Below are 13,966 nucleotides of genomic sequence, written 5' to 3' on the forward strand. Positions count from 1 at the left end.
AGTCATTATAGTCATTGGCCCGGCTGGATAACAAGATATTTTTATGGCTGTGGTTATATCTGTATGTGCACATATCGTCTGTGATTAATTTGTAATTATTTTTCAGGATGTTCTGATTATTTATGTATTCATTTTTAACTCTGGATTTCATTACAAGGAAGCCTCCTCTTTAAAAAGGATAAAAGATAGTGTTCAACAATAACAAACACCTTCTGAATATCAAACAAGCCTCCTTGAAAGAATAGAGCAAACACTCCTCACACAGTTTTGTTGAGAAAGAAAGACAATGAGGTTGGACTCTAACGTAATGTGAATGAGGAAGAGTCACTTCAAAAATGTCCCATTCATTCTGGAGAAAGAACTTGTGTAATACGCTGACATGCTCTGTTGTAAGCACAAACAAATGACAGACTGTAATCCAAAAGTCAATTCATTATTTTCGTCTACATTCTTGATTGGAAAGATAAAAGATCCTAAGATAACCTCCACCACCCATACACCTTTTGACATATGCAAACACTTGTGTAGGAAAGGCATGAATATGTGTGAAGAAAGAAAGTGAAAACATAGCTCAAATACAGCAGAACACCCCTTCATCTTCCTGTTAATTAATTTGATAAGAGCATTCAAGTAATCGTTCTCCTTCATTAGTTATTCAAGAATTCCAGTGGTGCAGCTAAAAGCCTTTGAGACAGATCACATGATCACCTACTATATATATCGCCCTGCACTAATGAAGGCTTCTCAAAAGATTCAGAAACGAGGCTGGAGAGGAGGCCGAACACTGACTAGTATTTACAACATTTCACAAACACACAGTATGGGCCTAAATGTGAATTGAGCTTGCCTATACTTAAAGGTAATTTAGATGTGCAGGATAGAAATATCTTCAATTGAAACTACAAATGGTCAAAAGCACATGAAGGTGGAATGACTCAGGTATTGATTAAAAAAAAAGAAGAAAAAAAAGTTAAAGGTCAGGCATTATCGATTTATTCCAACTGGATGATTTGATTAACCTCTCTGAAGTCCTGTGTTTTATTAAATCCTGGTTAAACCTTCAAGCACTTTGAAAGTTTGTATTTATTTATTGTGTTTTAGTTTCAGACATGAAAATAGGTCGCCTTCATTAATAGCCTGTCTTTAAAAGGTCAGACGTCAGACGGCGCTGCGTGCGTGCGCGTTCTCGACCTGCATTTAAATCGCTACGTCCTCTTTGACGTCACCGCCCTCTGATCATCCGAAATCCCTGATAACGCGGCGCGCGCTCTCGCTCGGCTCTCTGAATGGGGTCTCAGTCCAGCATCTGACAGCGAGTCGACTCCGGTAGTGCAACCCGCAGACGCCACAGTCCCCTCCATCCCGTCGGCTCCGCTGTTTTCTGACACACCGGTTGTGCACGGCTCTGCTCCTCCGGTACTACACATTCATTCAGGTAGCCTTGTATTGCACTTCAGAGTTACTTCGGTTCGACTCTTTTTCTCTTCTTAGCCCGGCAAGTTCAGTAGCAGCTACTGACGGGTGGAGCTGTCTCTGTCTGTCCAGGAATGATAAATGATGGCCGGCTCTACAGCAGAGGAGAAAACCTTCCGACGGTTCCTGGAGCTCTTCCTCCGGGAGATGAGAATGCCTCTGCAGGAGAGCGACCCGGTGCCGATGCGCCCCTTGTCGGACCTGGTGACGGAGGACGAAGTGGAGGGGGAATGTCTCGACCTGTGTCTTCAACACCTCTACAAATAGTTAAGTGAACACTTTCTGTCATGGCATGATGTCTACTGTCTGTGAAAGGAAAATGAACTCACTGTGGTGTCTTATCTGCCGTGCGTAATTGTGTGAGGAGTGTGGAGGTTAGGGCGCATTGACCCCAGCTGGGTCCCCTTTAGATCAAACATGATCTAAACACCCCCACCTGCTTTATACCGCTCTGGGTGTGTCCAAGACCAAGTTTGGACAAGTGTCTTTACTGAAACGCTTGAAGGAATTAGATAATAAAAATGTATAAGTTAAAACACTTGCACCAGGTCAGTGTCGTGTCACACACTGTTCAATAAAAGTGTGCATTGGTATGTCGTGCCACAAATTTTTGCGCTAGTGGTGACAGTACTGGAGGTCCACAAAAGGTGAACCCCTGGATTTGCGTAACAGTACGACGTCATCATGGTGTAGAAGGGGGAGGAAGCCATCGCCATCACTGCTGAGCGCATCTTCATGCAGGCTAAAAATAGAATCCGTTACGTTATTAGCCTCAATCGTAAGACTGGTCGTTACGCTCTTCAAAAATCCAAGACGCAGACCTAAATGTCACGGAAGGAGATGCTGATTTCTGGAAGTAATTGCTCGTGACATTTTGCAAACAAAACTCAGTGTGTTGCTCTAAAAAAATTTTTTTTAAAGGGAAATAACACGTTTCGAGATGAACAGCCAGAAGATTTTGATAGAAAATGTAAAACACTCCGATTTTCATGGACACACCTGAATACACAATTATCATTGCATTCCTTTAAAAATACAAACAGACACTGAAAGCATCAGAATAAAACAGCATTTGTATAACATGGATAATTTTTGTAAATGGACACAGTCTATTCCTTTTTTTTTTTTTAAAGTCCCTTTTCAATGCATTTTTAAGACTAAGCGAAACTGGAGGCATGTTTTTTGAGACATCTGCAAAAACAGTCACACTGTGTGAGAGAGTTGGGCTGAGAGAGTTCTGCCCTGAGCTCTGCTGCCTGTCCTGGTTTTGAATCCAAAATAGGTGCAGAAACTGTGCTGGGAAGAACAGCGTGGAAGGATTCATCTAGGGCAACCAGTGGCAAGGGGGCTGCTGCAGGCATGAACGTATGTCCCAGGAAAAAGAGTCACTTTACTGCCCACTTTGACTGCAGACCCCCCCCATAGGCACATCATATACAGCGCCTCTCAGAAGGTCAGGCTGTGACAGAGAGCATATGTTGATGGCAGGATGGATCTCATGCAGCCAGTAGTGCTGTCAGGTGTTTTCATGGAGCTGGAGAGCAGGATGCATTCACACACATTCGACCTGTTGGAGCAGATGAAATCAACACACCCATATTGCCTTTGTCAAGATGCCCAGGCTTGATTGGCTGGTGAATATAAGGTCATTGAGCATCCAACACTCAACATCTTGCACAGCTTAGCCTCCCTTCCCCCTCTAATTATGTGCTGACAGCATGCGCACACACATGCCTATTCCCCGGTGATGGAAACACATTAGAAGAGATTTTTTTAGGTTATGTACAGAACCATGTTTTGGCCATTTATTGTTATAAATTCATCCAACTAATACAGCTCCCACGATGTTTAGATATTGTGTCTGTGTCCAAGACTCAACGGGACTGTCTGGCACATCCGTCAAGTATTTGATTCACAGAAAGACATCCACCAGAGGCTTTTCTATTACCTCCCAGAGGACGCTATGTTTTCTGTGTCTTTTGTTTGTTTGTCGGCAGGATTACTTTGAAGGATTTCTTGATCAATAAAGTATCTATCTATCTATCTATCTATCTATCTATCTATCTATCTATCTATCTATCTATCTATCTATCTATCTATCTATCTATCTATCTATCTATCTATCTATCTATCTATCTATCTATCTATCTACAGTAAAAGCACAATATTATATAAAAAGAGGACGTAGTGGCTCTGTTTTCAAAGTGAGAGCAAGTAAGAAAGAACCTTCAATCTGCATTCACTCTGAGGTGGTACCTCCATCAACCGGATTTTATCAGAAGATTACCCTATTCATCACTTGATTTATTACCTCAGGAAACATGTTGCTCATGAGTTTAATCACTACTCTTCCTCAATTGTCTATGGTCCTATTAAAAGTCAAATCAAGAACAAAGCAGGGTGATTGACAAGTCGCTAACATGACAAGCTGTTATCCAGGTTAGAGGCTCGGCAACGAGGACGATCACTTCTGGCTCCGAACAAGAAGGCGCTGTACTAAATGCCAAAAACAAGGCTTCACATCAGAAGTGTATAAAGCCTTAAGAGGTCTGTCTATGGGAGGAAGTTCCTCAGTTTTGGAGAAGGTCCAGATCCAATATCAGTAATGGAAGACCCAACTTTAAAATGAGCTGGAAGCTAATGGAAGAAAAAAAACAAACTTCAGGGCCAATTTCCATCAGACTTTGTAGACGGTTTTAACAGAGCCCAAGACAAAGAAGAAGGATTTTGGAGCAGATCCATCGTACAGATGAGCAATAATAATATTAGCAAGTCTCTCAAGTGATCTACGCCCCAGAAGTAGCTCCACAGTTTATAGTCTGATGTGTTATAAAATAACTACCCATGATCCATCAGTTCAACTGTAATGAGCTTTAAGTCATGACTATTTTAAGGTAAATACTAAAAAACGGTTTCACTCGTACGTCTTTTTAATCCTTATTCTCCGGCATCATTCTCCTTCTCCACGACCAAAGAAAATGTGTTATTGTTCGTTTGGATACCTTTCACTGACAGAAGTATTAACATGTCACTTTGCAGATCAAGCCAAGTCTTTCAGTCAACAAGGTATCAGCATCATTAGTGATCATAGTGATCCATAAATGATGCAATAAATCTGATGTTTTATCATTTAAGTAACATAAAATGTGGTTTTGATGCCTAAAGTCATTTGCTGATAGTGCCGCTCTGAAATGTTCATTCAGGACTCGTGCTTGTGATGGAGGAGTAGATTTTCCATTGTGGCATTTTTCCTTTTTCAGTGTGTTTAAATAAAGGATCTGAGTACTTTTATTCCCACAGGAAAATCCAAAAAGAAGCGCTCAGTTTTTAACAGCTCTCTGGGCTCACTGACAGCTCCAGTCCTTTTAATATGAAACTAAATGTGTGATTGTACGATGACTGGGTGTTGGGATTCTTTTAGTGGACAGCTCTCCGAACCGACATGAGTGTGTGATTTCTGATGTCAGTGTTGCTCCTGGTTGAGGTTTGGTTGAAGTTACAGCTACAGTCATTTCAGTGGAGTCCATCCAGTCTGACTGTGTGGAATGATTATCAGCCAAACGCACTAAAATAACTGCAGCAAACCACTTCAGCATGCTTTGTAATTTACCCCTCCGTCTCTCTTTTCTGGCCAGCATCATAAACAGTACACTTGGCTGCTATGATTCACTCTTTGGCTTCTGTCCACAAGTCGTTAATCTTAAGAGACCCTCCCAGGAGCTCGCTCCTCGAGCTGCTCCCAAGGTCAAGAAGGACACAACTTTTACACTCTTTTGTACGTGCATGTTTTTAATACAGCACGAGAAGAAAAATGTACCAAAATAACGAGGAATTAACCACGATTTTACTTAGAATAGCTCCAGCTTCATTACTTTTTTGTTCCATAATATTGATTCTGTAACGGCTTCATATCGATGTCCCAGTCTGTGAAAAGTCGCGTTGCGTTGCAAACAAAAAGTGTGTTAAACAGCAAACTGAGGGACAACAATAAGACTTATAAATGAATGAAACTTCATAAACTCACACGTATTCAGCTCCTTTGTGCTATATGTTTGTTTTATTTCTTTTTTTAATTTCATTTTGTTAGGATCTCATACAGTTAAAGTATATTACCGGTACTTATTTTTAGCCGGTGCGGCTTATATCCAGGTGCGCTCAATAGTACGGAATTTACGGTATTTAATAGATGAAGCCTCCCTGTTAAAGAAGATTATATTTGTGTAATCACGATGACATTTAAAAATCTTCAATCTTGAGCGCACATATCTCGCATTTTAAAAGACATATTGTGATTTAAATCCACCACTCAGGCAGCTCTTCTTCCAGATATCACTGTTGCCTGGCTGAAAGTGTTTTGACATGAATGAAACGAGCCGTTTGGTTGGAGTCAAAACATGCAAACTCCTTCCCTGAAACAAGAGAAACAGGGATCACGGATCATGTATCAGCCCGCATTCAGAGCTGATACTCGATCTAATGCATCACTTATTCTTCCATTAGCGCGAGCTGCTGCCCGGCAAAGTCTTCTCCCTGCTCAAAGAAAAATGTACCTGTGACGAAGTCCGATCCTTGTGCGTCTTTGACATTTCTTTACATATACATCAGTTGTCATAGCAACGACAGCCTAGGCGTCCTTGCACAGAGTAATAATAATGGTGTGTTGTTGAATAGTCTGAATACAGCGGGCGTCAGGCTGGCCAGCTTTCAGTCACACTGGCAGGTTAATAACATTGCTTCAGACAGATTCTGTGGATTATGTTTTAATTTACTGCGTCCATGTGCACAGTGGAGATAAACAACAAAACAAAACAGGGTTATCCACACTGTGGCTTGATGTCAAACTTTCATCCAGCTGAGAATTTGATGAATGTTTCCGAGCAGTGAGACCTTTCTTTAAATACATCCTTCTCCACAAACACGTTTGTTGGTTTTTTGCCATCACTAAAGAGACACGGTGGACGTGATGTAACTTACTTATTAGTAAATAATAATAATAAATGTTACTTATGCTCAAGGTCACCTTACAGTAGAATTTTTTTTAAAAGTACAATGATGAACTTTTTAATGTTGCACCTGTCAAACAAGGGGAACGGGTTGAAGAGCTTCACAGTTATGTAAAGAACAGGAGAGAAAAAAACGGATGAATTAAAAACATGGCAGAATATTGGAAGGTAAAAAAAGGCTTTTCCGTTTGTAGTGTATGAAAGAGGCATCAAACAGCAAGAAGAGGGGCATCCCAGGAAGGTTTAAACCATAACAAAGATTTGAGAAGAGAGGAATGTAAACTTCTTGCCAACGACACGTTTCAGAGGGGATGAAGCTCAGATAGAGAGAGGTGTGTGTTTGAATCTTCGGACGTGTGCACCTCACCGGTTCACCGAGCACAACTCTTACTGCAGCTGGTGTGGCAGACTGATGGCATGCGTGTGTTTGTGTGGCGTCCAGCATCCTACATGGATGTCTACAGTAGCCGCACCGTGACTGTAATGATAGTTGGAGGCAGCAGCTCTGGTGATTCATCCCAACGTGTCATTAGTTTGTCTCTGGGTTGAACAGCTAATAATAGACTTCTGCAAGAAGAGAGATCCCCTCTGTGTGAGCGGGAGTGTTAATAAGGGGCGGGTGAGGCACTTGTGCTGGAGTTTGGGGGTGTGGACAGAGTGTGTGTGTGTGTGTGTGTGTGCGTGCGTGTGTGTGTGTGTGTGTGTGTGTGTGTGTGTGATGACGCTATTTAGTATTTAATCCATTTTCCTCCAGGCAGCTGGGAGTCACATCTGAAGAGGAAAGAAGAGGATGCGGTCTACTCCCCCTGAACACATGGGATTTAGTGTGTGTGTGTGTGTGTGTGTGTGTGTGTACGTGTGTGTGTAGAGGGTTTACTCCCATGTATCCCCTAAATTATGCTTCAGTATGAATAAAACAAGCATGCATGTGTCGTTGTTGTTGGAAGTGAAGAAGCCTCCATTTACACCTCATTTATAGAGTAACACTGTCATCCATGGATTTCCCGTTTTTTGCACTTTAAACCCCGCTGAAGTCTTCACGAGGAAAACAATAGGGAACATGCGGGAAAAGGAGGCGCAAGTCCGTTGTTCCGTCTTCCTCCGTGTACAATGACTCAGGGAAAAAGAGCTAACATATTAATAATATTCAATCTGTCCCATGGAAGATATGGCAGTCGGACATGATTTGGCAGGCAGGAAGTATCTCTGCGCGGCTGCCTGGAGGGACCGAGGCCTCGTGACCTGACCCCTAACCCTGAGATAACCATCAAGTCAATGTTGGAGGGCTTTTCAAAAATCCACTCTTGTGAATTGAAGCTTACAGACTAGTGGGAACACGTGTGAGCGTTCTCTCTTGTATGGTGTCTGCACTCGCCGCTGATTGTGACCCATATCTTCATCCGCTGGTATTGTTAGGCGACAACCTCAAGCTGTGATGGCAGCAACAGAGGAGGCAAGTTGTTTTGTGTATAGAATACAAAGTCTGATTGTGGAGGTGGCAAACACAAGACCTACAATCAGAACACTATGTCATACGTTTCAATCAATCAATCAGATGAGCGTGTACAGCAGAAGATTAGTTTGTGTTAGTGAAGTCCGACATCAGTGTTTGTCCTGGCTGCTGATGATGACTTGAAGAGGAGTAAGTGGAGGAGTTAAATGACCCTTAACTCACACAGAGACATGCACAAACAAAAATAGACACACACACGCACACACACACACACACACACACACACGCTCACACACACACATACACACACGCTCACACACACACACTTAGAGCTGATGGATAGTAATTGATGGGAGAGCCTTTCTAGACCTCATTAAACAGAAATGTCTCCCACAGCTGTAAAGATCTAGGGGGTAGATCCGGCTTCCTCCGGCGCACATGACACATTCAACACTCTCACACTCAAACACACACACACACACACACACACACGATTAGAAGAGTAGGTGGTGTTAGAGGAGCTCCTGGTGATGGATTTATTAAGGGAACAACCACAGACTGTAATAGTATGACATCAGTGAACATGTGAGATGCTGTGGATGTGTTCAGCATGACATCGTGACTGTGCTCGCTAGCTTTGTTTATAGCAATTTATATAAATGATCTATTGGTGTGTTTGCCTGGGTCAGGTAAGGTAGGTTTATTTATATAGCAACTTTCAAACACCAGGAGATTCAAAGTGCTTTAAAGCCTCCTGTCTGCTGCTCAGTCTCCGTTCATTCAATGGAAGATAACATCAAACATGTCAATATGAATTCAGAGCTGAAACATGCAGGTTTTTATTCAATGATGAACAGACGCTCAGGGATGTGAATTGTAGATAAGTCTCAGTGCACCGTCAGTGGACAGAAAGGCTCATTTAAAGACGTTTTCAGGGTCAAACCTTCAACCGTAGAACCAAAGGGACCAGTTATAGCAGAAGAAAAAAAATCCTTTAAGAATCTGTAAGATCAATTCCCAGTCAAAGATTTGTGTCCACTTCTTTAAATCCTCTGTGAGCAGCTGGAAAGTAAGCAGTATAATGTACACCGATCTGGCTGATGTAGTGAAATGGAACTTGCAGAAGTCAAAATGAGCTGCTTTAGACGCCGAATGTGCCCTTTAATACCAACACTTGCCTGTCCTTCCACCTGGACACCGTTGTTGTTAGAAATCTCCTTGTATCCGGCGTGTGACTGCTGAGCTGTTTGTCTTTAAGAAACCCCGCTCGCCTCGCTCCTGGACTGTTACGCCGTGTTTTATTAGGAGGATCAACCGCTCGGAAAATTCATTATCTGTGGAAACAGTGTTAGTCTTGTCCTCTAGTTCAAGGTCGAGCATGCTTTGTTTGGAACAAGCAAACCCCTAAAGGGCTTCATTAATGAGGACTTCCCTCAGGCCGTCCTGCAGAAGTAGGATGCTGCACAGGAGAGAGGAAATACTGGCAACACGGGAGCGTGCAGCAGCGTTAATGTCCACCTGCCCACGCTCTCTTATCACTCCCACACTCCTGGGGCTGTATTCACATGAAGCCCAAAAATCTAAGTGACCAATTCAGCTGCAGAGGAGAGAGTAATCGGAACAGAATAAGGACTTCCTAATTAATGAGCGATGAATGCACTCTGAGCCGTGTAACAGCATTAAATCTGATAATGACAAACGGAAACATTTTGTACAAAGTGAATGCTGATTAATGATGAAATGCTCACTAATGACTAAAACGTGCTCTTAAAGCGAGCGACAGATTATTTTTTGTTGAGTGTTTTTTATTATCTTTGCAAAGACGGGATTTTAATCCTCTGCTTGTCCTTCTATCTTATAATGACCCACTGTGGTTTAGTTGTTTTAGAGGCATTTCTGTATTTGCATGTTCACTTCCTTTCCCTGGAAAAACTGGAGTGCACTTACAGAATAAAAGCCTAGATTTGGGTTTGTGTGAATGTGCTCTCATATCAACCATCTCTTGTTTGGAGTCGGCTGACACGCCTTAGTCACAGAGGAACGTGTTTTATCACTTCCTCCTGGACTGCAGTATTAATCATGTCTGATAATATCCCACCAGTGGACCTCTTCGTCATTATTTATGATTCTGTTGTGATCACAGTTGGTTCGATGTGGGAGAGCGCTGTAGTAAAGAGTGAAGATCTTCACAAATCATCGACTCCCTCCTCACTAATAGAAGGACTGCTCAAGCTGCAGGGTGGAGGGACTTTATGAAGTTTGATGAGCAGAAGAGAAAATGGCCTGTATTCTTCATAATTATAATTTTCTATCTGGAGCAGCGAGGTTTGTCCTGATAGAAATGATGGTTCTGAACAATCTCACAGAGTCAGTTCAAAAAGGAACTTTAAGAACGACCTGATCTGAATAGACCTGCAGAAAAACTTTCCAATCTAAACAGTTGACCCGATCCTGCCCGGATAGGATGAAAACACCCAAATCTCACATGATATGGTGTCAATATACACAGAAAAAGTCACAGTATAAAAGAGCGGCGATGTAACAATAATGTGCAAAGAAAAAATATCCCCAATTTCTAGACCTTGAAAGAAACAAGACAGGAATCTAGTGATGAGACGAAGTGATTTTTATGGAACAAACTCATCTGACCTTAATAATAAAGCGACCTGTCATTCAGAGAGAGAAGTCCGTTTAGCCGCCCACTCGCACTGTAGAGCTGTATTCAGGGATTTGACTCAAGAGCATATCTGACAATATGAGTTCCCCTTTCTGGTTTTATTAGAACATTTAAGGTCAGAGGTCAGACCAGACCGTGCAGGCCAAAGGTTTCCTAACAACAGAGGAATAATCTGTGTGAATAAAGGTTTGATGGTCTCGACTCAAGCTGCAGTCCGGACCTTAAAAACGGATCTGCAGTGAGGAAATGTTGGACGATTTTGTCACTCCACAGCAGACGAATCAGACCATCCGCTGAAGTCCCACATGTACCGTCTCAGAATGAAGTGGCCTCCTTTCTTCTGAGCTGAACTAGTTTCAAAGACAACGGTTACAGCTTTCATCACATTCGGTTTATATAAAACAAAAATCACACGCACATCCGCCACCACCCTTTTGATATCTGCCTCTAATCACCAACAAAGAAGAATACTGTGAGCAGCCCGAGCTTTAAATTAAAGTCAACACACACTGCAGCAGAGAAAGCGCGCTTGCATGATATTTTTGAAAGTCCTACTTTTTTTCACGCTACCATCTGTCTGTCCACTGGCTTTTCACTGTTTAATCAGAGCAATACGAAGCCAGGAGAGTTGATCCCCCTGGAGATGTATATCCTCTGAGGCTTCTGGGAAGTAACTGTGTGGCTTTGTGGAGCAGCTCTCTGAAAATTGAAGCCGTTTGATTTTCCCCGTAAGGCTCGGTTTCCTCATGAAGGGGGTTTTCTGTGACTTTGAGGCATCATCTTTTAGGGAAATGAGACCTGGGACTGCATTCAAAACAAAACAAAGTCAGTGCAGGAGGCCTTTGTGAGAGTGACCAGTGCTTATCTTCAATCCATGTTTTTCGCTGTTTAAACTTCCTCCATCTTTGTTTTGGCAGTTTTCCCTCGGTTGAGTCATCCGTCCAATTTCCTCTCCTCTTTTGCCTTCGAGCTCCGGCCTGGGCTATCCCAGCCTTTGAAATTAGTTGCAGCAGTAATCCTTTAATCAGAGCGTCTCGCTGGGATTACCACAGAGGCCAACCTCAGTTACTGCCCTCCAACACCACTGGCAATTGTTGAGCCTGCAGCGTCTGATTTACACGGCAGCGGCCAACGAGTGCAGCCATGAAACAAACCATCATGATGATTAACATGAAGTAATGTGACCTCGCTCACTGAAAGGTCACTTTAATAAACACTGGGCCACTGGCAATCACACTACAGCTTCCTTTATTAAGTAATTCTGTTGATTTGATTTATTCACTACCGTTAGATATTATTAATTGTGTTAAAAGAAGAAACAAAAGGAACCACTTCTCATTGATTAATTGCTTATTCGACAGTTCAACAACAAAGTTGAACGCTGTTTTATTTGCCACAGAAACTTGTGTCACCGATGTGCTGAGCTCTGCAGATGAACAGCGTCTCTAATGTGTGGCCAATGTAAGCAATGCTAGCACCAACAGCTTTCCATCCTCGTGGCAGGTTAATGCCCTCACGTCTGGCCTGAATGTGCACTCCAATGGTTACATGCCAGGTCACCTGATGAGACGCCGTCCACCGCCCACTGTGCTGGTTTACATCCAGGCAGTAGAGTTAGGAGAGCACGCTCTCTGACCAGAGCGACAGCACCGCTGAATGGCTCCGTTACAGCCATATTAACCATCATTGGGCCTACAATAATAATAATGTTATAAGATGTCACCTGATCTTATTTGTATTTTTATTCTTAAATTTGATTGCATTGCAATATTTATTGTCACTGTGTGCATGATAGTGTTCATACTGTTTATACAGACGTACATCATTAAGTTACTGCCATTTCAACTGTTCCTTTTCTGATGCATGTTTTTTACTAGCTCTTTAATTGATGGATATTTGTATACTAGCACTTGATTATTGTTTTTGATGCATATTTTTTTGTACACTTATATTTTTATCTATTTTAATTTTTTGCACTGTGTGATTTTCTTCTGCTTTGCTGCTGTAGCACTGTAAATGTCTCCGCTCGCGAGATGAATAAAGGATTATCTTATCTTATCTTAAACAATAATAAAATATAACCAGTCATACTGGGGACCAGTAGTAGTTGACTGATTAGGCACATCCATGGTTAAGTTGGCAGAAGACTCCAGGTTAACATAACACACATAACCATTTGTCAGGATGTTCCTGTCGTCATTGTTTGGGAGGACAAACTGAACATAGCTGCAGTGTTTAGCTGTGCAGTGAGCTGAACTGCTCAATCATCTGTCATACAAGGAAACATGGCTGACAGTCCATCACAGGCTGACACACTCACAGTCACAGAGTATTTTAAGATCTCCACTTCACCACAGCTGTGGGAGGAAAGCAAAGCGCCCAGAGGCTTTCCATGCAAATACAGAGAGAACATGCAAACTCCCCGCAGACAGGAAATCTACAGCCGAACACACGGCATCACGTGCTGCCTCTGACACGATTCATTTCACAAATCTCACGGCTGTAAAGGAGCACACCTGGTTTTTACCTTTAAGTTCCACCTGTGTAACCATTTTGTTTAGGGTGAGAAAATAAACACTCATAATGTCATCAGGCTTATCTTAGGTACGGAGACTGCATGTGTGCGGTGGATAGAAGTAGTTCAATGAGCTCTCATAACTCAGACGTGAGAAAATGAAGCGTCTTCTTGAAGTTGACTTTATCTAAATTTAAGAATAAAGCTGCCTGCACTGCACAGCTGTTATAAAGTCAGGTGGTTTAAATAACATGACCTGAGTTACATATGAATTTCAGAGCTTATTGAGAATGAAACTACTTCATGTTCGAAAGATTAGAAAGAAGTTGTGGAAACACGTTGATGGTTTCAGGACTAGAGAAATATATTCTATGAATTATGAAGACGAGGCAACAAGGTGTCACCAATGATTATCTTACATTTATTATTTATTATAACATTGAACACCCAACACTAACTAACATGGAACTGATCGTTTCTTATTTACTAATTTTCTCTCTTTTTATTGAGCCCATCTCCTTCAAACTTGTTCAGTTGCTTTTATGTTTTCACTGACGTTAATCTATTTTAAAGCTTTATAAGTTTTTATTCTTTATTTAAATTTAAAGCTACAGTAATACCGCACGCTGATCGTTTTTAAACTTATTTAAGATTTCTCTCTTTAAAGCTTCGAGCCACGTTTGGTTGTTTCTGTCTTTTTCAAGCGTTTATTTGTCTTCTTAGAAGTCGGTCCTCTTGGTCTCAGCCTGCGTTGCCATGGTTACCTTGTTGCCCTAATTCTGGAGATGTTCTGATGTCGGTCGGATTTCTGTTGGGGTTCTTTTATTGTTGAAGTTTGTTGTTGG

General features: G+C 41.9%; 1 protein-coding gene across 2 annotated transcripts in view; it reads left to right on the top strand.

Moving 5' to 3' along the window:
* The first annotated feature begins 975 nt into the window (after nt 1-975).
* The window catches only part of ppm1e (protein phosphatase, Mg2+/Mn2+ dependent, 1E), a 31,869-nt gene continuing 18,878 nt past the window's right edge, over nt 976-13,966 (top strand). The window contains exons 1-2 of one of the 2 annotated variants that reach the window (XM_079355356.1): nt 978-1,435; nt 1,546-1,739. In XM_079355356.1, coding sequence (XP_079211482.1) covers nt 1,555-1,739 — 185 coding nt within the window. In that variant the 5' untranslated portion in view covers nt 978-1,435; nt 1,546-1,554. Of the gene's footprint in view, nt 1,740-13,966 lie in introns of both variants that reach the window. The other variant, XM_079355357.1, reaches the window with a different exon arrangement.

Source organism: Symphodus melops (genome assembly GCF_947650265.1).
Source record: "Symphodus melops genome assembly, chromosome: 11".
Taxonomy (NCBI): domain Eukaryota; kingdom Metazoa; phylum Chordata; class Actinopteri; order Labriformes; family Labridae; genus Symphodus; species Symphodus melops.